General features: G+C 39.7%; 2 protein-coding genes and 1 long non-coding RNA gene across 5 annotated transcripts; 2 read left to right on the top strand and 1 right to left on the bottom strand.

Moving 5' to 3' along the window:
• The first annotated feature begins 35 nt into the window (after window positions 1–35).
• Window positions 36–2,947, top strand: LOC118402068 (pterin-4-alpha-carbinolamine dehydratase-like). Its single transcript, XM_035799938.2, has 4 exons — window positions 36–192; window positions 1,636–1,767; window positions 2,080–2,160; window positions 2,386–2,947. The coding sequence occupies exons 1-4, from the start codon at window positions 190–192 to the stop codon at window positions 2,476–2,478; spliced, it is 309 nt and encodes a 102-aa protein (XP_035655831.1). The 5' UTR covers window positions 36–189; the 3' UTR covers window positions 2,479–2,947.
• LOC118402054 (sphingosine-1-phosphate lyase 1-like) lies at window positions 2,613–22,676 on the bottom strand. Of its 3 annotated transcripts, XR_004829425.2 has the most exons (15): window positions 18,207–18,355; window positions 17,616–17,781; window positions 16,310–16,377; window positions 14,039–14,186; window positions 12,953–13,032; window positions 12,636–12,764; window positions 12,412–12,500; window positions 12,115–12,223; window positions 11,618–11,716; window positions 10,843–10,989; window positions 10,453–10,691; window positions 9,822–9,968; window positions 9,510–9,630; window positions 9,170–9,386; window positions 2,613–9,087 (listed from the first exon to the last, which is right to left on the bottom strand). XR_004829425.2 is itself a non-coding variant. In XM_035799926.2 (14 exons), exons 1-14 carry the CDS (start codon window positions 22,519–22,521, stop codon window positions 9,234–9,236), a joined length of 1,707 nt encoding a protein of 568 aa, XP_035655819.1. In that variant the 5' UTR covers window positions 22,522–22,676; the 3' UTR covers window positions 2,613–9,233. The 3 variants fall into 3 exon arrangements, 2 of the variants coding, with proteins under 2 accessions (XP_035655819.1, XP_035655805.1); XM_035799926.2 differs by lacking the exon at window positions 18,207–18,355 and adding an exon at window positions 22,510–22,676 and having other exon boundaries at window positions 2,613–9,386; XM_035799912.2 differs by having other exon boundaries at window positions 2,613–9,386.
• Window positions 22,677–24,013: 1,337 nt separating this feature from the next.
• LOC127909301 (uncharacterized) lies at window positions 24,014–24,848 on the top strand. The gene is made up of 2 exons (XR_008070687.1): window positions 24,014–24,076; window positions 24,221–24,848. It is a non-coding gene; the product is annotated as an uncharacterized LOC127909301 (long non-coding RNA).
• Window positions 24,849–25,091: the final 243 nt, after the last annotated feature.

Here is a 25,091-nt window from a genome sequence, read left to right as displayed (position 1 = left end):
GATTGCCATGCTGAAGACAAGCTGGGCAGTATAACCAGAAGAGGGCATTTCTCTTCAGGCTTCTGCATGGACAGCTGAAACAGGACCCCCGCTTGCATTCCAGCTGCTAACTGCAATAGCAGATTGACTCACTGCAAGTGAAACGAGCAGAAGCCGAGCCCTCTGTCTCTCTGAGAATAGACAAAAACCATGGTGAGTGAATTGCTTCAATCTTATCAGGGGGCGCTGCTCATAGCCAAGTGCCAACTGTATTGTTATGTTGCTGCGTTGTCTTCAATAGATATTGAAGATGAAGCAATATGAGTTTTTACTGTTGATTGATAATTTGATCGTGCCAAATAGAATATTTGACGAACAGAATACTAACTCAATATTATAACATGAGATGGCACCTAAAGTGTATACGTTGTTTTGCAATAAAACATATTATTGTCCTGACAGGAACTGTCTCTATGCAGCCAATCATTGGATGAAATGAGATGAGGTTGAAGCCTCAGGTTATTGTATGCCTGTGCTCAATGTGCTGTCCCCAAAATCTGTCAGCGTTTCTCAGATAGAACAGATTAGCCTGTTGCTAAGATACCTGTTGACTTCGTTCCACTTTATCAGCAGTATCGACTACTTCATTGTGACATGTTTGCTTTGTGTCTATGTTGGCATAACACCATTACGTTCATTTGGGGGCATTGACAAATCCTCTAAAAATATCCCCCTTCATTCATTCAGTTGCATGCCTTTTAATCTATAACACAAATTAGTTGAAGATGAGTAATTTGCTTATTATTGCACTCCATAGTCTGTGCCTTTTCCGTTCACAACTGCAGCTGACATAAGCCTCCTTTTTTGATTTACCTTTCAGAATGAACTGAGTTTTAAGCTCATGTGATACCACATCATGTGTGAAGCGCTGTGGGATTCCCATAGACTTAGACATTGCATCATTATATCTGTCCCATTATGGTGTCTGAGAGCATGGGCAGCACCTTTGATGCCATCTCCATTTTGAAATGGCCCATTTTCTTCTTCCACTACTTCTATGAGTTGGTAAACAAACTGAAAGTGTGCACACTGCCAGCTAGAGTGTGTTGTTTGAACAGGTATAAAGACAAGGTTGGCGATTTACTGCCATCTGCAGTTATGGAATGTTTCATCACAAGTATAATTAATTGGCTGAGCCCTCCTGGTGACCAGGATGGAATTGTTGATCCTTCCTTATCCCATAGGAAGTCCCACCCAGTTGACTACTTCCAAATGGTGAAAGTCCTCGACCCATCCTAAAATGGGCTTTTGGGCACTTGAGTCCTCTATCTCTATGGGAATTCTATTGAAGCGATATGGAGAAAGCAATGAAGCCTCCCCCTTTTTGAAAACCAGGGTGTTTGCAGTTAGGGTGAATTTTTATTTTTATTAATAAAGCTGACACAATTCCCAATTCTACATAACAGGTACTTGTTCTACAAAACACATTTCTATCTGAACGTTCTGTAACATTGCACCCTTATGAACAGGCCTTGGGAATGCTATGCACCACTCTATTGATTCCAGATGGGCTTCTTTGTAACCAATCACAGTTTGCATTTGTGCAACTGCCCCCTTTACATTGGAATCCGGTGAATGTTTGCTTTGCTCTTCCAGGCCAGTAAAATCCAGGGTTTGAGTGAGGAGGAGAGGGACCACTTACTCCCCCTGCTACGGAACGCCCAATGGGTGGAGGTTGTGGGCAGGGATGCCATCTACAAAGAGTTCATCTTCAAAGACTTTAACCAGGTCAGAAAGGCTTGGACAATATACTCAAACTAGAGCTCAGGGCCCATTATTTATAAAGTGTCTTTTATCTAAGATCAGGTGCTCTCTGTCCATGCTATATTATTCATTATGTTCTAAAAGTCAACACTGATCCTAGCTAGATCAGCACTCCTACTCTGAGATACTTTTTGAATACAGGCATAGATTATTTTCTGACAATGTGACGTCAAACAAAATAAGAAACTTGCTAATAAATGGCTGTAGGCTATACAATGCATATTACTTGACTGTGACAATAAGACCTTGGAAGTATAATCTGCTACTTTATCACAGGCCTTTGGTTTCATGTCCAGGGTGGCACTACAAGCTGAGAAGATGGACCATCACCCTGAGTGGTTTAACGTGTACAACAAGGTATTTTAATAAGCCCCTGCACAAGGCCCACTGCCTGGGGTAAAATAGGTATAGACAAACCTGTTAGCATCACTCGTTGTAAAAGGTATGTTGTGACTTGACATTTTTTAAATGTAAATGTCCATCTCTCATTCTCACCCATTCCTGTCATTCTGGTTTCCATTTACCATGTCTTGCCTGCAGTCTCTCATCCTTATCCTCACTCCATCTTCCCCTTTCCCCCAGGTCCAAATCACACTCAGCACACACGACTGTGGGGGCCTCTCTCAGAGAGACATCACTTTGGCTACCTTCGTTGACCAAGCATCGGTCCTCTAAACAACTCGTGGCCTGCTGCCATTTCAGTGGTGGAACCCAGAGCAGAGCCTGCCTATTAATCGCTCTCCATACATACATTCATTCAGATGACTAACCTTTAACAGGAACAGGAAATCATCAAACAGGAAATTACATCAGAATCCCAATTAATATTTAATGTTTACAGGTCACTTTTAATTCAAACATTTTGCTGGTGTGGTGTTTGTTGCTTGACTGATGAAGCCAAATATACCTTTTTAAAAAATGCTTTGGTGGAAAGTGGATTTATTAGCAACCAGTGATTAGCCAGTAAAAATACCATAGATACTGTATATCAAACATTCCTCTGTCCCCAACTGAGCAGAATCAGGTAATGTAAAATCAAGTGTCTAATGTACATAACTCTAGCTCAGACTCGAAACCTTTGAAATCTGGGGAAAATCGATTTGATCATTCCAACAATTGCTATATAAAACACTGACTTTGTCTAGTCTGTGTGTCTGAAATGGTTTTCTTGTGTAATGTTTTGTAAGTGACAAATAGTTGTTTGAATAACCAGTAAGTGTCTGTTTATTCATTTGTCCAAAGTGTAGCCTACAGACAAATGGGGTCAGCCTCAATATTTCACCCCTCCTAGAAATCATATTATAAAAACAAGGTTATCACATTGAATGAATCTCTAAAAACAACAAATGGAACAGCTGTTGTAGGTTTATTGTAATTGTTATGGTGCTCAGCTTCCTGTGAGCTGAAAGTATTTTGGAATCAATTGTTGTGCTGAAAGGAGTGTAACCATGGCCAACAAATGCTTTCCAAAGGGTTTTTTTCTGGAATAATGAAGGGTAGCAAGAAACTACAAATAGCTACAAATTCATGCTACTATATTTTTAGATTTTCAAAAACATTTAATGATATTAAAATTGACATGTACAGTATAAATTAACTGGACCTTACTGAACTTGATGTTGCGAAGCCAAATCCCTAAGGCTGATCGATACATATAAATAGAATCTACATTGAGATTCTATACATTGCTATTACCCAACAGCCCTCATTAATCTGGGCTCGAAGGCATACAGGTGAATGTGATTTATTGCTGTGAAGATTATTCCCTTAGACAATAACAGAAGGCATGATCTTAACCCTACCTCCTTGAGGGCAAGGCGCTTTAAGATTTACACTGTACAATTTAGACTATAGTGGGGTAAGCACTAAGCAGCAATTCAGGTACTATCACAATTTACATTAAATTACCTTTGTTTCTTTTGCAATTTAATATACTCCTGGCTATTAATGTCAACAGTGGTTATTTCTCCATTGATGGCTCCACCTAGAAAATAGAAACTACCCATTGTCAGATCTTTGACCCTTTTGTTCAGTGGTACTGTATGGTTCCACTAACTACTATATTTACTGTATATTTTCAGGTAATCCAGCTAGTGTCCTCAACTCGTCTGAGGGCCACCCTGTCTATTGGTTGTCATAGTTGCTATATAATCAAGCATTGATTTTAAAATAGAAAACCAATCAAAAGAACAAACTAGACACCGCAGCCTTCAAGGACCAGGATTGACCCACAAATTAGTATTTACCCCAAAACACAATCGTTGCAGATAAGAAAAATCACAGTGATTAATAAGAATAAAAAAAGTGGTCACACAAAAAATGCTTAAGAATTATACAACAGGACTGGGCTAAAAGTTAAATGGTATGATTTAAAAGCCATCGCATCATCATAACATTGTCAGGTTATTTCCCTTTTTATGACTCCAGAAGGTAAAACATCTACGACACAAACCACATTTCTATCCACAGTTTTGTGAGTAAAGTAAAAGTATTTTTTTTTTAATGGAAGTTTCGGTACAATTTTATAAATACGACAGATCATATGTTTGTTCGGCATGGTGTGATCTTTTTGTGTCTGTAAAATGTACGATGAGAGAAATGGCGGTGGAAACGCCTTTATGCGCCAAATAGAAATATAATAATAGTGTGTGGTCCTCCCACTACGACTTGGAAAACCATACCGTTTATTAAATTACAGATTAAATAAATGGTGATGAACATCACAGCGTGGTGAAAGTGCACGGTGAGCATGATGCTCCTTCCCATTAAATATCGATGGTTATTATCTGGTAACATGATCATCGATGCTTGACAAATAAAACATTCATATGCATAATATCGTCATGTAGACTAGCCTACCCGCACTTTATCTGTGAGCTGTTGGCTATAGCGGAAGTGTCAAGACCATATTGCTAATTAACGCAACAGTTTGTGACAAAACTATCAGTAGAGTTGAAGATTGCGATGGAAACACATTGAACTTTAGATTATTTTTTGTCGGTACATAAATTTCAGCGAAAAATAAAAGTTGTGCCCTACGTCATCACGCAATGAGTTTTATCCGCAACAGGTCTGTTTGGTGGAAACATAACTGGTGGGAAAATGAGCATGCAATATTTTCTTTGTTAATTTTTTAAATATTCGTATGAATCTGTCAATTGGATAGAAACCTAGCTACAGACATGGAAAGAAAAGTGGATATTCACTTAAGTTTGACTGCAAACACAAATGTGAAAGCACATGGAACATTTTAATGGAAAGATCATTTGAAGTGTGTTTTGGGGGCATACCAAGTGTACATCCAGTAGTTTTTGTTTTTTTGCGAACAGTTTTATACCAGTATTGCTTTTTTAAGAACACTGCAGTTTCTCAAATGCCATACGTTTAAATGTTACATGAAAAACTGAGGCAGGCTTTTCCGGTATTCTTTAGACCTATAATGACTGAACAAGCAACACAATTGCATTGAACAGAAACTGAGGTAGATAAAATTAGAAGCCAAATCAATTAGCTACAAGAACACATAATTGAGATGGAGACTTTACAACTTCTAAAGATATTTCAGTGTGTATTCTGTTCTTTGAGATCATTTCAGGTCTAAACCATTCAATTAAGGGCTAAACCATTGTCTCAAAGAATAGAGGGGGTAATGAATATGTTGTCAAATCAGTGGATTGCAGTCTCAGATTCATAATAACATAGTGGCGGTGTACAGTATACTAGGTAATGTGTTACAGCAGCCAGGGTTTCTTGCAGTCTAAATTATTACTGAAAGATTGCAATTAGCCACAAACAGACCGCAATTAGTCATACATGTATATATGCAATATAGTACAAGAGCCTAGGTAGGTAATGTTAAATTCAAAATGGGCTCAAGTCTTAAATGATTCAAGTATGTTGTCCTTACAAATACATGCAGAGAACATTGCTCCCTCCTGTTCACTGGGTAAGTATTTATTTCACTAGGACATTAGTGCTTTTCAGTTAACCATTATTTGTTGTAGAAGAATCAGAGACTGACAAACACGGTTGTTTGTACCTGGAACATTGAGTATGAAATGTTTTACTGTTAAAGTGATATCCCAAAGTACACACTAAAGGGTAAAAAAAATTAAGTCAGCCTCTCCCTTGCTTGAGGAAAAGTAGAGGCGCAATAGAGAAACATAGGAAAGTCCCCCTTTAGCGATATCATGATTTACCTGAACCACCTATTTTTGTTAAGTAAATCAGGTGTTAAACAAGGCAACAATGAACATGTGATCCTCCACAAATGATGCAGTGCAGTTGTCTGATATATCGCATGTGACTAATGTACATACAGTTGATTACTGTAGTGCCTCCCTTGGGCCAATGAGTAATTCTGTAAATGCTACATCTCTAGGGCAAGACATTTTGATAAAGAGGGAGTTGGCTTTAGCACCGACCTATAGGGAGCCGGCGGAACAGGAATTCCCTGTTACGCAGAGATAGGGGGGCTCATAAGGGTGTAAGCTATCAGCCAATACAGTGCCTTGTAAAAGTGTTCATCCCCCTTGGCATTTTTCCCATTTTGTTGCATTACAACCTGTAATTTAAGTGGATTTTTTTTTATTTGGATTACATATAATGGACATATATATACAAAATAGTCTAAATTGTTGAAGTGAAATGAAAAAGGTTATGCCTTGAAGAATGGGCAAAAATCCCAGTAGCTAGATGTGCCAAGCTAATAGAGACAACCCAAGAGACTTGCAGCTGTAATTGCTGCAAAAGGTAGCTCTACAAAGTATTGACTTTTTTTTTTTGGGGGGTCTTCTTTCTTGCTTAGTTTCACAAAAAAATATTTTTCATCTTCAAAATGGTAGGCATGTTGGGTAAATCAAATGATACAAACACCCCCCCAAAAAAAGAAAAATATATTTTAATTCCAGGTTGCAAGGCAACAAAATAGGAAAAATGCCAAGGGGGGTGAATATTTTGGCAAGCCTGTACAGTCGCATACACAGGATCTGTAGTACACAGAGTGATTATGACAAACAAGCACATGGTCTGGATGAGCACTTCAGACAGCAAGGTAACCCAGAGGAATGGCTGCATGGGACCGTTACAAAAATATGACCCAGGATGACACTCACTCCCAAACCATCCCGCCCCCGACTAACGAGTCCAATTGTTCCAATTACTCCCCACTAGACAAACAGTTCAACAATATCTTAAATTTAAAATGAAAAAAAAATCCACATCTTGAGCACTGACCCCACGACTGGAAAAGACATTTAAAGAACCCTCCCGGGGAGTCTTCGGACAAGTCTCCAAAAATCAGCCAAATGGTGGTGAGGTCTGATCTTCCACCGTGTGTCACGTAGTACTTTCCTAGACAATGTGCTGGATGGTAATTAAAGATGTGGCCGATGTATCCCGTGTAATTTCACTAACAAATGCACAATTTTCAATCACCCCATTAAGATTAACGGTATCATTACCTGTTCTACTAATGTGGTATACCTGAGAAAGTGTATTTGTGGTCTATGCTATGTAGAAAAAAACAAAACGATCTCTGAAAACAAGGATAGCAGAACACAGGAGTAATATCAGGACCCTTGATCAGAGAAACACCGTGGCTGCGCATTTCACCGAGGCTCGTCACTATCAAAACAAAGTCTCACACTCCCAGTAATTTATCGGGTAAAAAAAAACACCAATGTTTTGGCAATCACTGTGCCTTCTTCAGGGTAATGTCATGAATGTTTGAACCAGGTTATGTAGACAAACAAATGCACAACGTTAAATTACCCCATCACAGACAAGGCCATTGAGATGAAGGGTATCATTACGTGTTCTACAAATGTGGTATATCTGATAAGTGTATTTGTGGTGTATGGTATGTAGGGAAAAATGAAATGTTCTCTGAAAACAAGGATAGCAGAACACAGGAATAATAGTAGATCTCTTGATCAGAGAAACCCTGTGGCTGTACATTTCATGGAGGTTCGTCACAACATCAGATCTCTGAGATGCATTGGTATTGAACATGTTAAGGTTACTAGGAGCAGGGGAGATACTGATAATCTATTACCGAGAAGAGAATTGTATTGGATTCACCGTTTGCCCACCATTTCTCCTAAAGGTTTGAACCAAGAGTTTGATAACAGACCATTTCTTACATGAATATGCTACGTTCAATTCGTCTTGCCATCCAGGTCTCCACTTGGTCATTTTGTACATTTGATTTTCTGTAACTACTACTACATGTGCCCATCTCATTGATATCAAATTATTAGAGGTAGGCAAGTTGTTTTAAAAAAAAAATAGGTAATTGTAATTATATCTACGGCCACTGCACGACCTGCGCGTAATGGTCATATGGTTGGGTATTCCAACAGTTTCCAAATCTTTTTACTGTTACCCATGTTTTAATTTGTATGCATTTAATCCTTTATGACCACGAGTACCTCTGGGATTAATTATATGATTGACTATACGCAAAAGTTAATTGAATTGTTTCCACACCCACCATGCGTCATGTGATGTGAAATGTGTATATTTTGGGATGTGAGCACTCAGTCTGTTTGACTGGATGAAGATCTGTTTTGGATCGAAACATTGTAAATAAAACTGCGAATTGGGAGCTTTAACAGGGTGCAGGCTTTCCTGTTCTTTACACATTCTTTATTAGCCCAGCCCCTACGTTGTTAAGGATGTGCGTATGACCACAAACTTTTCTAAAAGACATAATTCCCCCAAGTTCCATCAAAATATTGCGAGGGTTAGCTAGACTCAATAGTGGCCATGTTGTTTTAGGTACTAGTCTGGAAAATATTGCGCCGAGAGACCTTTGTTCATAGATGTTTCATGCAGATCGCTCATTTGGTGTCAGAAGAGTAGCATTAAGTGTTTTTTATCACGGCAGACGCTTCATTCACACAAGTTGTCAAAATCGGGCCAGTGCTGTCGGAGATATCGCGTGTGACTAACGTATGAACGTACGGAGACAGATCAATCGTCCCATCGCTGATTTCATCGTGGGGGACATTTAATACAACCAGACCAAAACCCCCAAATGGTTAGAGCAACTATTCTATATATTTTTGTACAATAGGTGCTTTCACTTTCTACATATTTGAAGAATTCTCCTCACGATAGCTAAAAACAATGGCTTGTGCTTCAGAACATATCTGAAAAAAGTAGGTAGATAAAAGGTGGGCAGGATAAGGCAAATGTTGAGTGATGTAGTGGGTGGACCAGAGGTGAGGCAGGCTGGTAACCAGGGCCGTGTTCATTAGTCACCGACCTGAAGAAAATGGACTGAAACATGGAAGGACTACTTGAGCTTATCCAGTAAATGCTCCTTTTCATTTTCCGTTGCAAAACGTTTCACAACGCTTACCATTATGTTCCCTAATGAACATGACCCAGGTGTGTGTCCAGGCCACAGCCAGCCTTCTCCTGACTCAGTGGGCCTTGCCGTTGCCATTCATATGGGTCTTCTGAGGCTGAGACGACTTGGGCTCCTCTGTGCTGTAGAGGCAGTCCAAGAAGCCTCGGGAGATCTCGGTCACCATGGATCTGTCAGGAATGGACTGGGCCATGCCATAGATTGCTCCCTAGAACATGAACACATGAATGTAGAGCCATTTATGCAATTTATACGACATAAAATGAATGGATTAATATGGTGCACTGCTGTGTAGTGTATTCCAGGTAACGGAGTCAGCATTAAAAATCACCATTCCAGTGGTCTTCTCATTGGGGTTTTTCAAAATGAGAGCCACCTGCTCTTTGATGTCATTGATTAACTGTTTGGCCACACCTTCATGTGTGTGCAGTACAGTACAACAGATATGGATGCTGTGATGGGAAAGAGAATTTGGTTTAAAAACACAAAAGTACTTTTAAAAAAAAAATCAACATGGTGATGTCTTTGCTTGCTGGTATTACTTCAAAATAAAGTGCATAGTCAATATTCTATGAAATGTATACATTATAACTGATAAGTATGACTGAATTTCAAAGATGAGAAAAAGGCGAGGAAAACATACCTGGATGGATACTGTAGCATGTTGAGATTCCAACCCTTTGAAGTCAGTGCGTTGGATAAACGAAAAACGTCGAAGACGTCAGAGCCTATTGCCACCACAGACACTTCAGGGTCTCCAAACACAAACACCCCATTTATCTTTCGGATTCTGTCCGGAAATAAACAAAAACAAAACATGTTTATCTCATCCAAAAATAGTGAGATCACAATGTGCTTGCCAAGAGCTCTTATAAACAGTCAAATTTAACAACATTTTATATATAGGTTGACAGACGGTTTAGGAATCAACACAAAGAATATCAACACAGGTAGCCTAGCAGTTAAGAGTGTTGGGCCAGCAAACTGAAAGGTCCCCATTTCGAATCCCTGCCCAACTAGGCGAAGAAAAAAAAAATCTGTCAATGTGCCCTTGTGCAAGGCAATTAACCCTAATTGCTCCTGTAAAATCGCTCTGGATTAGAGCGTCTGCTAAATTACTAAAATGTTAATATCTTGATGAGAAAAACTACCATAATGTTTCAGATTATACCTATAATAGTCTCGCTTTACCATACATCCAAGTCTTGTTCAGTGAGAAAGCCAGAAATCAAGGTTCTGCCAATAAAGACTGCAGTAAAAGATGGGTCTCTTACTCGGTCTTGATGGTACGTGCAGTGTCAATTATCTTCTTGGTGGCCTTTATGTAGCCATCCTCTCCCATGTGCATCATGGTAGCCCAGCACGCTGCGATGATACCGCCTGGCCGAGATCCTGCCACTGATGGGGACGCATAGATGCCCCCTTGCCAGTCTGGAGCCACAAAGTACTGGTAGTGCCTGTACTTCTTGTCACTATACAGGATCACTGATGAACCTTTAGGGGCGTAGCCATACTGGAGAGTAGAGGTAGATCAACAAAAACTATTCTTAGTCAACACCATAACTGGTTAAACGACAAGTCTATGGAACAATGAGCCTCTTATGATCGAAAATCAAGAGGGACAAAATGTTTGGTAAGACAGCCTGGGATCCACACCCTCTTACCTTGTGTGTGTCTGCAGATATACTAGTCACACCCTTTACCCTGAAGTCAAAGGGAGCCAGTGGATAATTGGCTTTGGCCATGAACACGATGAGAAACCCTCCCAAACAAGCATCCACATGCAGAGGGATGTTGTACTTTAAAGCCAGCTGAAAAACACCATGTGGGATGGATTAGGTCATTTCATGTAAAGTACTATGCCACAACAATGTTGTTATTACAGTGTTACTACAGTACTCAGGTATACAAGCAACTTAATGTTAAAGATTCAATGCACACATTTTTGGTTCAATATCAAATCATTTCTGGGTAACATTAAATACCTTACTGTGATTATTTTCAAGAAAAATTGTTACAATTTTTGTTACAATTTATTTTTATTTTTTTAGCAAAGAGTAATTTCTCAAGCGATAATTTTGCTACAACTATGTGGGAGTAGTCTGAGTGGGAAGTGGAAAACTGAAAATTTGCTGTTATCGGCAGAGAGGTTGGGAACTTAAATAATTTACCATATGGGGATGTCGCCATGAAAGGCCAAAACTCCCTCCCACCAAAATAGGCTGAAATTTCAGGCGGCCTTTTCAAAACAGCCTCGACACTAAAAGGCCCTTGTCATTATTTTCACAATTTCACAGTATTATTCCGACCTCCTAGTGTGAAAATATATATAAAACCACAGGAACATTACTGCACTGGACCTTTAAGCATTACCAAAAAATAGAAACTTTACTTACCATGACTTTCCTTTTACAAGTACATAACAATGAGACAATTTACCTTTCCTACTTCCTCAATAGGATCAATGATTCCATGCGGGAACTGGGGTGCGGAGCATACAAGCATGGCTGTGTTCTTGCTGATAGCTCTCCTCATCGCCTATACAAAACAAGTTGGAGTTATAAGGAGTTGAATGTGTCACAATATTGCTTTAAGACAAATTATTATGGTGATGATAAGTCTCATCTACACTCACTAAGAACGAGTAATTCTAGTTGTTGCCACCATGTTTTTTGTAACTACTGCGGTCATGTCTGAAATGTTCATCTTGAACAGTCCAAACTGAGGATGTGATCCCCAGTCAGTAACGGAGGTGCCATATACATCACACCATACTCTCGTTACCTAGAGTAGGCTGGGGTCTAGGCTACAGTTCAATTGGGAATTTGTACACCAACAAACGTACATTTACTCGGACTTTTTCAGCGCATGTTGAGCACCGATTGAATTTATTCTTTAGAATAACCATTTGTACAGGAACTAATAAATATACACACCTTAACATCCACTTTCATTGTATTCTTGTCCAGGGGGATGTGAACAAGCTTCATTCCAAAGTAGTTTGCTGCTTTGTCAAAGGCGGCATGGACACTGATTGGTGCAATGCTGCAAAATTAGGGGAGGAAATACAACACAAATGATTCCCAGTACTATATAAAATGTATTTCACAGGTGATATTACCATTTATGAGACAGACAACATCTCAACAATGCAAATCAAGCTTGTTCTGAGGTCATCTAGTGTGCCAGTTCAAAGAAAGAGAATCTGGAGGCTACATTGACAGTGAACTTACATTTCAGGATGTTTCACACCGCGCTCATAGGCCATGTCTCTGTACGCCTTGCATGCCATCAATATGCTTTCAGTTCCCCCAGAGGTGACCTGAACAAAGTAGAAACAACAAGGAACCATCAGTGTTCAGAATGTGCCAGTGCATAGGTTGATTATTCTCTCAAGTAGAATATTTCCCAAGCCCTGGGTCAGTGAGTCTTGTGGGAGTACTGAAGGTAAACTCACTGTGCCACAAGTGTTGGGCCCACCGTGGAAGAGGGTACACGTCATTCTTACAACCTCTGCCTCCATCTTCCTCACACCAGGAAAGATGTCTGGGTGAAGTGGGTTGCTCCATGCAAAGTCTCCATACACCTAGCGACAAGAGGAAGAATATCAAAGGGAATCAGTAAGATATGGGATTTGTCATACAAACAACAAGGCATATTCTGACTGTAGTATGAGCTCTACATTCCACGTATTTCAGGGAAAACGTATTACTCAGAATACTACACACAGAAGTTTAACAAGACAAAAACGGTTGGTTTGTGGACTAGACATACCTTCACCAAAAGTTTGGTAAGTGTCTGATCTCCCCAATACACTGCACCGGACACTCGTCCATTCTCCCAATCCACTTCATCTATGAAGAGCAGACAACAGCAATGCCTCAGGAAACAACTATATACTGTAACTCCACATCAACTACAAATTTAAAAATAAAATATGCTAAAAACACCCTGGCACACATGTCACATATTCTAAGGATAAAAGTAGTCAATACAAAAAGGCACTGTAGGTCATTGGCTCCATAATAGTCATTAAATTGCATTATGGCTCCACAGAAGAAGAAAAAAAAGCAGTCTAGAACTTGCCAAAGCAACTTATTAATTAACCAGGTTCCCATCCAAACTCTTTATCCGAGTAAAGTACATGTTGTATAACAAAAATGTTTTAATGACAGGCCTGAAAAATGTTGACAAAACACGCTATAGACAAGGTGGGATCTATTTGTCTGTAAAATGCATTATGCAAAAAATGTAGGTGAAAATGCTTTTATGCGCATATATTGATATAATAACCATCATATCGAAGTAAACTTGGATTCACATTATGACATGTTGTGTGGTCTTCCCACTACCACTCGTTGGGAAAGCATGCAGTTTATTAGGCTAAAGACATAATAATGTGATCATTTAGGCTATATGTGTGCTCTAGCCAACAAGCGTGAGCACACGTGCCAATACCAGAATGGGCACACTTGCTATATTACACAACAATTGTGAGAAAACCATCAGTAGAGTTGAAAATGCAATGGAAACCCATTTTTCATTAAAAAACAAAATGTATTTGGTACATGGGAATATAACCGCAAAAGGTATTTTTAAGTGCACTATGTCATCACGCACAGCCTTTTATCTGCAAACAGGGAATTTGATGGAAACACATCTCTGGTGGGAAAAGATTGTTGAATTATTGCATGAAAATCTGTCACCAATTGGATGGAAACTTAGATTAAGTTTCATTTTCTAGGATCTAGTCAATACAAAACATATTAGGGCAGTAGGGCACTGTAGGTCATCGGCCCCATTTAACTACAAAGAAACAATGCACTCCAGAACATGCCCTGGGATAACTCTGTCACTTACTCAGTGTTTCGTACTCGCTGATCCTGTCTAGAACTTCAGCTTGCGTTAGCCCTTGTTCAGGCAGCTGTTTGGTGTAGTTCATGCCCTCCTTCAGTGCACAAAGACTGACAGACATGTCATACAGGGCCTTGTTCAGCTGGGTCTGGATCTGTCACAAAGACACACCGAGTCAGTCACATTACACACATCACTGCTCAGACAACACAAACCATTTCCTAGAAGCAGTGACCCATTATGGCATTGAGAATGTCTAGGCTACAACACTCTGGCATTGACAACTTATCTAAAATATGGAAAAATCAATGAAAGCAATCAAAACTGGCTTGTTTGTTTTTGTGAAAGTAGAGGTGATAGCAGTGTTGTGTTCGAGACCAACTAAAGCAAGACCAGTTCCAGACCAAGATCGGTGTAAATCAAGACCAAGACCGGAGGGGTAGGCGAGACAGAGTCAAGACCGGTAGGGGGGCAAGGGTTCAGAGACCCGAAAAAGTCAAATTCAAGACCATGATTGTAATTGTCAAAACAACACCATAAGAGTCTAAAATGTCCAGTATTCCTGTGTTCAAAATTCAGAATGGTGAAGACATTCAGAATGGTGAAAAAAAAATATGTTGAAGGACAAGGACATTCCTGTTTTTGTATTGGAGCTCGCTTGCCGTTAATCATATCTTTGAAAATAACTTGTGTGAAACACTGTTGCATTGAAACTTTAGGTCACTGTGTGCTAAACATTAAACCTTTTTTTTTGCAATGGGAAGTAATAGTTGCACATTTAGATTAGGAAACGTTTAGCCTAATGGTTGTTTGTGTGTTTTGTATTCTTATGATTGGGACCCACTGGCTTATTATGTCCGAGTGAATGGACAGTTTATCATTTAACATCATGCTGTGTGTGACTGCTGTCTTTCCATCATCCCTATGCAGGGTAGTGGTGCCTGGAGAAGTAGGTATAGTCAAATTGTAGGTATATTCAAATTGTACATAAAAAAAATCCCAAACAGACTGCCCAGTTTTCCATTTATTTTTTATTTTTTACACAAATTAGTTTTCATAGTCGCGCTCTCAAAACCCCACCTTTTTTTATGTGACATCCACAACAATTCTTAAACCACATCAAGAGACTATTTTTCGAGGACTGGGAATATAATAATGTAGTCTTTTTTTTGCTCAAACCTACACCCCTGATGCAAACAGGTTATGATGACTGAATTGCGCAACAGAAAATAGCCCACTAACCAAGACCACTGATCAAACTTTCTCAATACCTGGTTTGCATGCCCATTGTTGCCTTAGTTAACATTTAGTGGTAGATATCATGAATTGAAACGTTTTTCCTACCTACCGGCTACCAATATCATTCTTCTGTGAGCTACTCCATGCTAAAACCAGTGCGCTCTCTGCCTGCAGATTATATTCTGCTGAAACAAGGCTGAGTGCAGCACGCATGTGAATATATTTCATTTTGTGTGCGATTGTGTAGGCTACTTTGCACATGATTTCTCGATTGTACTACATCATTGATAAATCGTATACTTCCACTACACCACTTTGATACGTATCAGTGGGGATTAAGGAGTATACGCAATGCCCGTAAAAAAGTGTGTATACGGCGACTGCAGGTATTCATGTTTAAAGAAAGGAGTGAATACATTTGACCTGGCAAAGAAGTTTCTTTATTATCGTTTTTATTTAACCTTTATTTGACCTGACTAGGCAAGTCAGTTAACAATAAATTATTATTTACAATGTCGGACTACACGCATTTATGCGTTTACTGAATGGAATCTGATAATTATGAGTTTTTTTTAAAAACTCTGCTGGTTTTGGGAAGAAATAGTCCTCACTGCCCGAGACAGAGTCAAGGCCGAGTACAAATGTATCCGACACAAGACCGAGACACTCAAAATGTGGTCTCGAGTACTACAACACTGGGTGATAGCATACCAGGAAGATCTGGGCTAGTATTTGTGGCAAGAGAGCATTTAAAATAAGATATGCAAAATCAGTTATGTGAATATACCCATTTGATTAAAGTGTAGCCTATTCACACTCTTCAGTTGAATCAAAATACAGTTTAGTCATTCCGTTAGGTTAGACAGTAATGACCAATAGTAACCCAGCATTATCACAAATCCATGATGTAAACCGTGTCAAAGGTCTCACCACAATGCCGACACTCAGTCATTAGTGAGTGACTCAACCCACACTAGACAAGGAAGAGTACGAGCACATCTGTAGAATAGAGGAACAAAATAACCGCTTGAAACTTACTGCTGCGCCAACAAAGGGTATTTTTCTGATGAGTCGAAAGCACTGCTTCTTGATTCGGGATGTCAGGGCTATTAAGCAACAAAGAAAGAGACGATTGTGTTGAAAGAATGCTAGATGAGCACGGGAGAAAACCACAAGCTGAATTCAATGGGGACTTTTTGATTAATAAAAACAGCTGATTGGAGATGGCAGACAAATCAAAAAGGCCAACAGCTGGCCCAAAAGCTAATACTGGAACACCGTTTCTTGCCAACAATCCTGCCAAATGAGATTCAAAAAAAAAAAAAAAAGTAATTTCCCCTGATTTGGAATATGAATATCACTAATCTGTGGAATTCTAGAAAACGCACAAAACATCAGTGGGAACACAACATGTCTGACATGGCTATGTCACTTGTAATAGCTGTAAAACACATGTACTGTACAAAGAGAGCCAAACTGAAGTTTGGAGCAAGAAGAAAAATAGCTACTAAAGTTCAAACGTATTTCAAATTGCTGGCCAGCACACCTCTGATTAAACCAAAAACAACTCTCCTTAAAGTGCTTTAACTGATCACAGAGATTGTTTTGTCAGCTGATCTTTGCTCACAATTGTATCAGGAATAAGTATTCAAGGCCATACAGGGATTGACATTAAGGGTTGCCCTATTGCTCAGGGCAAGTGATAAGTGCAGTTGTGCAAGTTGAGCCTGCTCTGAGGTTGGGGATTGACAATAAGGGTTGCCCTATTGCCCTGGATAAGTGATCTGAGCAGTTGTACAAGTTGAGCCTGCTCCCATTGAGCAGGGGATTTTGACTGATAACAACCAAAAAGGAATGAATTCTCAAAATCTGTTTTTTCTGATTCCTCCTCTGTGAGTAGCCAAAAATAGCTACTTCAAACAAGTAACCATAGTCTTCAGGCAACCCCAAAATACTCCTGTGCCTTTCGGACCTTAATGTCAATCCCTGCCATCATTCAAATTCAACTCTGGGTGTTTTAATGCTGACACCTTTCCCTGCGTCTAAATTCTCTACCAGCCTACACTTGAGCACTTCACCCAACACATTTTCAAGCATTGGATTGACATAAGCATGAGCTAGAGAGAGTTTATACCATATTATTGTGCCAGTCCTTTTAAATCCATGAGAGGAAGTGAACAAGTGCACACTTACTCAGACTGGTAAAGAATCATGAAGCAGCATTGTCTGAATAAACTAACAACAAAAAAAACCTCCCCATAATGTAGAACACAAAAACACCCACGTCACTTTTTATCCATGCATATAATAAACACATGCCTCATTAATAAATCTGAAAACGTACTTTCTTGCTGAAACAGGAAGCCTTTGACCCAGACTGCTCCTAAGGTAGATATGAGAGTGGCTCCAATGATCTGCCATGGTTCCAACGCCTCACAGTTGGTGTTCACAAGCCGCCTGCCTTCCTCCAGGTAGAGCAACAACATCTCCTTGTACACCTCCAAGGCACTCTAGAAACAGAGAGAGATTACATTGCAAATTAACAATGGTCTAACAATTGCAGATCCATCTGCACTGCTATGCAACGTGTAAGGATGTCATGGAGGATTCCAAGGACTACACATGCATATAGATAAAACTGCTGAGAAAAGGAAAATATGGTCACGGCTATATAAAAAAATAGACTTTGTTTTAAAGATCGTACAAAAGTAAAGCTTTCATCCTACAGTGTCTTGCTTTGGGTTGAATATTTTCCCCTTATATGATCAAAATAGTGCAAGACAGAAACATGTCCCAGCATGGACATCAGAGACACTGACTGTCCCCGCACATCATAGTCAATTATTCACATGAGTACTCATAGCAGCTTCACATCCCATGCACAAAATGTTAATGGAAAAGTCACAACACACATATTACAATGCAATTTGCCTACCTTGTAATCAATTGACATGTTCACCACACTTTCAATCATATACAGTTCCACACACCATCTGTCAACTAAACATTTGTGAAAGTGGGAATACAATGCCCAACAAGCAATAACAAGTCTACTTCTGATTAGATTTCAATTGCTGTGGAAACGTGACATAATTGCAGTTGTGAAATTTGGTCAGAGAGAGAGAGAGAACGTGACTAGGACTGACATATAGCTAATATTCCTGAACCAGGACCAGGTGAGGAGGAGGAATAAGAGTCAGCTGACTAAACTCTGCCCCTATCAACCATTCGACATAACATATGTAGCCAATGGATAGGAGAAACCTTTCCCCTCCAAACAAATTCTAATACAGAGAAAGTGCAATAACTTTTGCAGTCGCATGTTCGTTATCAATCGACTTAAAAGCTCATCGCTATCTGTGAACATTGAAAGAAGTGTCACTATAATGTATTCCAAATACAAAGCACAGCATGAAAGAGAAATACACTGTTTTAGGTGTGGACTATTGACTAACTGCTCGTATCATATTTGCATTTGACAAATAAACAGGAAATAGGCATAATGTCATTAATTTTATGAAGCAGTAAAGATGAGCACATCTATTCTCTCTTCACTTCTCTATCGATCACTGGTTTTTACAACACTATGCTTGATAACAAAAAAAAAGATTGCATCCATAAAAGGTTCACATAATCAAATAGAGAAAAGCTTAAGGTCCATAGGACCGTAAGCTTACACAACCACTATTCATAACCACTGGAACTAACATCACATAATGCTTTGGTGGGGATATATAACGTACTGGTGATGCATTCCCATGACATCATGCAAACTAACCATGCTAAACTCAAAAGTATTTGTTTGCAATGCAAACACTGAGGTACTTTGTTTGAAATGTAGGCTTTAATTGACTTGATGACTCATTGCTTAAGTGGAAGCACATCATTCCAGGTCTAGTAAAGTCACAGAAAACAAAATAGCAACAGTATGACATAAACAAAAGGTTTACATAATAAAGAGTACTGACATTTTACAGACGGAGCCTTTGTGTCTTTGCATAATGACAAACCCAAATTCGACAATGAATGAACCTGAATAGAAGCTTTGCCTTTCAATGACAATACACCCCCTGACGACAGTTACTCAGTCTACTTGTCTGTGTAACATGCTCTACGACAGGTTTGCCAAGGTTAGACAAGTAGAGCAGAGTCGGGAGCAACGAAAGAACCATACCATGTGACCAGCCATGTTTCAGATGGGCAGCTTATCTAAATGCCTTATCATAAGATTAGGCTTCACTGTCCATCTTAAATAGTGTTACATGTTTGTTTTTTTAATTACATTTTGGACTCTGAACACTCAGGACTCTGAAATATGTATGCAAAAGCTGTAGTACCATTTGAGTTCAGTGCTGTAGCACAGACAACAGAGCTGAGCATCCAGTGCCAAATCTCAGTTTTCATCTTTCATAAACTGGAGAGATTACATTTTGTCATCATGCTTCAGGGCAAAAGGCAAGTCCTGATGCAACAGGTACATGAACCATTCGCCACATATACTGAGTGTACGCAACATTAGGAAAACCTGCTCTTTCCTTGACATAGACTTGTGAATCCAGGTGAAAGCTATGATTCCTGATTGATGTGACTTGTTAAATCCACTTCTATCAGTGTAGATGAAGGGGAGACAGGTTAAAGAAGAACGAACTTTTAAGCCTTGAGACAATTGAGATATGGATTGGAGTATGTGTGCCATTCAGAGGGTGAATGGGCAAGACAAAAGATTTAAGTGCCTTTGAAAGGGGTATGGTAATAAGTGCCAGGGTTTTTCATGCTCAACCGTTTCTGATCCCACAGGACATCCAGCCAACTTGACACAACTGTGGGAAGCATTGGAGTCAACATGGGCCAGCATCCCAGTGGAACTCTTGACACCATTTAGATTCCATGCCCCGATTAATTTAGGCTTTTCCGAGGGCAAAAGGGGGTGCAACTCAATATTAGGAAGGCGTTCCTAATGTTTTGTACACTCAGTGTACATGCTCCAAGTTATCCAACACATTTCTTTCTGACATTTTTCAAATAACCTACTTTGCCTGTTACAAAACATTTGTTCCGGCCATCTTTGTATTAGGAGAGCAATGCAGTGCTGTAGCCCGGCCTTCACGCCTATTTTGTTCTCCCTATTGTTGCGTAAACACCCATGCCCCTGGTTTCCCAGGCCAGCCGTATTCTGTAAGGAGACCTTTGTTGTGTCCAAAGGGAGGTCATATTTCTCCTGGGAATGTGCTGGGTGTGAGGAGGAGGCTACTGCTATGGAAGACATCAAGGAGAAAATGGTGTGATAACATACACACACTCAGAGTTTTTTCTGGATCAAAAAGAGGCTTAGGGGGTGGGCGCAGAAATGTCTGCGGCTGGCCCGTAAGCACGGCTGAACTTAGGATATATTTTTTAGAGGCCCCCCATCTTGGCGGTGTAGAGACATTTTTAAGCCAATTTCTTGCAGATCAAGGCATTTTGTCAAGGCTAAATGCTGTTTTTTTGCTCAAACATAATAAAATCAATACTCCTAAATTAATTGTTTTTGGAATTGTTTTCTTCTCCACAACTGTCTAGCTTTTATTTTGGTGATTGTTAGTTCTCAGAAATGATATTATAAAAACATACAGATGCCCATTATCTTTTCTACATACTTTTTAATCTGATTTTAGTCATTTAAATTTACACTTGAAGTGTCCCCCAAAAAAGTTCAACTTAAATGTATTTTTTAACACGGTTTGGAGTTATGCGGTCCACCCAATGACATTAGTATCAACACTGGTTTGGAAAACACATTCTATGAATTCTTAGGTCTGTATCTTATGGAAATTAGACCTTGTACAAATAATCATGTCAAATAGCAACATCTGAGTGTGTGCAATACTTAAGAAAATATCCGTTATAATCAGTAACATGCATAACATTCCACATTGTACTAGGAATGTGATTATACAGAATCACTTTCGTGGTTTTGGCACATTTCCTTTTCTTTTCATTTAATGTCGACTGGATTCGTTGTATGACCGTAATACAGTCGGGGTTTGACCTAGAGTAGAGTACAACACACCACATGAAGAGTGGTTTCTGGGAATTTACAAAACTGAGCAAATCCATGAAATTCAGAATGGGGGGGGAATTTCTTTGCCTTTAGTGCCTGGGTTTGGAGGCTGCATTCACTATGACCTAGATAATACAGTGCTGTACAAGTGATAAAAAAAAAATTTAAAAAGCAAAGTTCCATAGCAAAAAAAAAAAAAAAAAAGTGTTGAAGGTACTGATGTCCAAAGACGAACATGTGGCTGCTGATATCTGTATCCACCGTATTACAGTATATAAGCCTATAGCCACATAGTATGTTGGTGCTAAACAGGAAGTCTAATGATAGGCAGTGTAGTAGGTAGGGTACAGTACAATACAATGAGGCTCAGTGTGGAAATCTCAGTGTAAACCTCTCTTCATTTGTCTTCAATCACTGCAAATGAGATTGCCTGCAAGTTTTGTGGCGCAAAACCTGTCAAGCTACAGCATTAGTGATGGCTATACTCCATAATAAGAACACTGAATTTTATGACAATTTTGCCCCATTTCTATAATGTATTTGGCCAATTATTCACTTGAACAAATGTAATAACACCCTGCATTATACTGCAAACGCAGGGGTTATAAAATTAAAATAAAACCTACAACTAGAAGGCTATGCCTACAAGCATGAATGGTTGTTGAGGCAGTTAAAACCAAATGTTGTTCACAAGAATCAACACCTCTGGAAGATGCTTGAGGTTTCCATATCAGATTCATTTATATTTGTTGTTATGCCACATTATTCTCTCTGAATATATACAAAATAAAAACTACCCTAAAAAAAATTATCCTCACACTTGAAAAAGGTTCGACCTCGAAATAATTATAAATGCCGGGGGTGTTATTCAACTCGTAAGTCAATAGAAACGTGCTATAGTCACTGTAACAATGCGCGAGCAATGGCAACATTGTAGCGCTCCAGGGCAAGCAATATGATTGTGTAGACAAACTTCTCTCACTCCACTGTTCTAGACACTTTACTAGGCTATAGGTTGCAGCAATACTGTAAACATCATGATTATAATGTAAATAATTTGTCAACAAGACCTACTGCTCGTATTCTTTGACACACGGAGGTAGCAACATGGCTCAAGCTAACGTTAATTGTACATGTATTCAATACCATGTAGGCTACTTAGAGAAAGAACATGCATCTGGGTATATTATTTACTTACCCAATAGTCCATAGTTAGTGTCAAGGCAAGCCTTCAGCAAATGGTTGTCTTCACTTTTTAGTGGTAGCGAAAGTCACTCCAATATCTTTGTATAGCGTGCTTTGTGATCGAGGATCTGATTTACATGGCACTATATCACAGACAATCGTAACCTAAATTCAGGAAGCGACAAGCAAGCAAGGAAACAACCGTGTCCCGTCTTAAAGGGGAAGTTCACCAATTGGAATATGTAGACTTATTTTCACTCCTTCTGTGATTGTAGTTGATCACTAAAACCGTTTTTTTTTTATATATTTTGTTTCATTACAGAGAAAATTGGCAGACACATTGTGCTAAATTATCACTTTCCGTTGACTACAATCCATTATGAAAATATGTCTACCAATGTGTCTACCTCTACATAGCCCTTGATCATAACCCAGTTCCATTTAAACATTTTTTTTAACATTTAACCATTTTTATGTAACCGTTATTTAACTAGGCAATTCAGTTACGAACAAATTCTTATTTACAATGATGGCCTTCCCAGGCCAAACCCGGAAGACGCTGGGCCTATTGTGCGCCACCCTTTGGGTGTGCCACCCTACGAACCAGGGACTGCAGTGACGCTTCTTGCACTGAGATGCAGTGCCTTAGACTGCTGCGCCTCTCAGGAACCCATTACACATAACATGCTGACCACACCGTGCACGAGCGTTGCAAAAGAAATGTACACGTACATGTTATTCAATCATTGCACCCACACTGCTCCTGCGCGTCAACGAGCGTATGCGTAGCCAGGCACGCTAAAATAGAACTTGATTCTATTTGTGACGCTTGTCCCGCCTCTCCCGGCTCCTCAACAGTTTTTAGGAGCCTATACCCACTCCCGGCTCCTCAACAGTTTTTAGGAGCCTATACCCACGTGGGTGATTGAAAGATAAACGGAGGTCCACACTTCAGTCGATTGAAAGATAAACGGAGGTCCACACTTCAGTCGAGTTGGTGGTGGTAATGCACCTTAAAGTTGGTTGCCAACCGCCATATAAAGTCCAAAGAAGAAGAAGAAGAAGAAGAGAAATAAAAACATACAAAATCATCTGGTCAAAAAGAGTATAGCATTGAATGTAAGGGAAGCCAGCGATCATTTGGCCTCCCTTGATAAAAAAATAAATAATAATAATAGCCAATTAGCATTGAGATCGGCCCTTTCCTAAATTAGCCAAGGATGAAGATAGAGATTTGGACTTTGGGTTTTACTTAATTTACCTTACTCACCAATGGTTATAATGGCGATTCTGATCCTTCCATAAATTCATACATTGTGCCCCTGGCCTGAAAGGGAGGAAGTTTAACATGTAGCTAGATATAGTAGGCTAATATTAACTAGCTGGCCTGGTGCATCATTGCCCATGAAAGGAAGAGGAAGTTGGTGATTGAAGATATCCCTCTAGTGGTGTGGGGGCTGTACTTTAGCAAAGTGGGTGGGGTTATATCCTGACTGTTTGGCCCTGTCCGGAGGTATCATCGGATGGGGCCACAGTGTCTCCTGACCCCTCCTGTCTCAGCCTCCAGTATTTATGCTGCAGTAATTTATGTGTCGGGGGGCTAGGGTCAGTCTGTTATATCTGGAGTACTTCTCCTGTCTTTATCCAGTGTCCTGTGTGAATTTAAGTATGCTCTCTCTAATTCTCTCTCTCTCTCTCTCTCTCTCTCTCTCTCTCTCTCGGAGGACCTGAGCCCTAGGACCATGCCTCAGGACTACCTGGCATGATGACACCTTGCTGTCCCCAGTCCACCTGGCCGTGCTGCTGCTCCAGTTTCAACTGTTCTGCCTGCGGCTATGGAACCCTGACCTGTTCACCGGACATGCTACCTGTCCCAGACCTGCTGTTTTCAACTCTCTAGAGACAGCAGGAGCGGTAGAGATACTCTTAATGGTCGGCTATGAAAAATTAACTGACATTTACTCCTGATGTGCTGACTTGCTGCACCCTCGACAATTAATGTGATTATTATTATTTGACCAAAATGGTCATTTATGAACATTTGAACATCTTGGCCATGTTCTGTTATAATCTCCACCCGGCACAGCCAGAAGAGGACTGGCCACACCTCATAGCCTGGTTCCTCTCTAGGTTTCTTCCTAGGTTTTGGCCTTTCTAGGGAGTTTTTCCTAGCCACCGTGCTTCTAAACCTGCATTGCTTGCTGTTTGGGGTTTTAGGCTGGGTTTCTGTACAGCACTTTGAGATATCAGCTGATGTAAGAAGGGCTATATAAATACATTTGATTTGATTTGATTTGCCAGTGAGCAATCATTTTAGGCAGGTAGCCTAGGACAATAAAAAATTTAAATGTGTACTGTATGACAGAGTCATAAACCGTTTAAGCAACGTGAAAGAGGATGGCATTGGCAATTCTCTACAAATAGGTTGAGTCAACATGTTTTTTCTACTTGCAAGCATGCACACAAGTGCATACACACACATACAGAAATCAGTACCATCGACACCGACATCATATTTAGCTGACATTTATTGGACTAAATCGTTTTTTACATGTTTTTGTTGTCATTGTATCAGACTATGCATAGGTGATTAGA

This window comes from Oncorhynchus keta, chromosome 2 (genome assembly GCF_023373465.1).
Source record: "Oncorhynchus keta strain PuntledgeMale-10-30-2019 chromosome 2, Oket_V2, whole genome shotgun sequence".
Taxonomy (NCBI): domain Eukaryota; kingdom Metazoa; phylum Chordata; class Actinopteri; order Salmoniformes; family Salmonidae; genus Oncorhynchus; species Oncorhynchus keta.
Note: the sequence above shows the minus strand (reverse complement) of the source record. Positions and strands in the feature narration are given on the sequence as shown.

Coding starts and splice junctions, on each gene's coding strand:
- LOC118402068 (XM_035799938.2), top strand. Junction 1,768..2,079: donor TCTTCAAAGACTTTAACCAG/GTCAGAAAGGCT, acceptor ACTTTATCACAG/GCCTTTGGTTTCATGTCCAG. Junction 2,161..2,385: donor GGTTTAACGTGTACAACAAG/GTATTTTAATAA, acceptor CCTTTCCCCCAG/GTCCAAATCACACTCAGCAC.
- LOC118402054 (XM_035799912.2), bottom strand. CDS start 18,245: ATGATTGAAAGTGTGGTGAACATGTCAATTGATTACAAG. Junction 13,033..14,038: donor CAGCGAGTACGAAACACTGA/GTAAGTGACAGA, acceptor TGCTCTTCATAG/ATGAAGTGGATTGGGAGAAT. Junction 12,501..12,635: donor GGCCCAACACTTGTGGCACA/GTGAGTTTACCT, acceptor TACTTTGTTCAG/GTCACCTCTGGGGGAACTGA.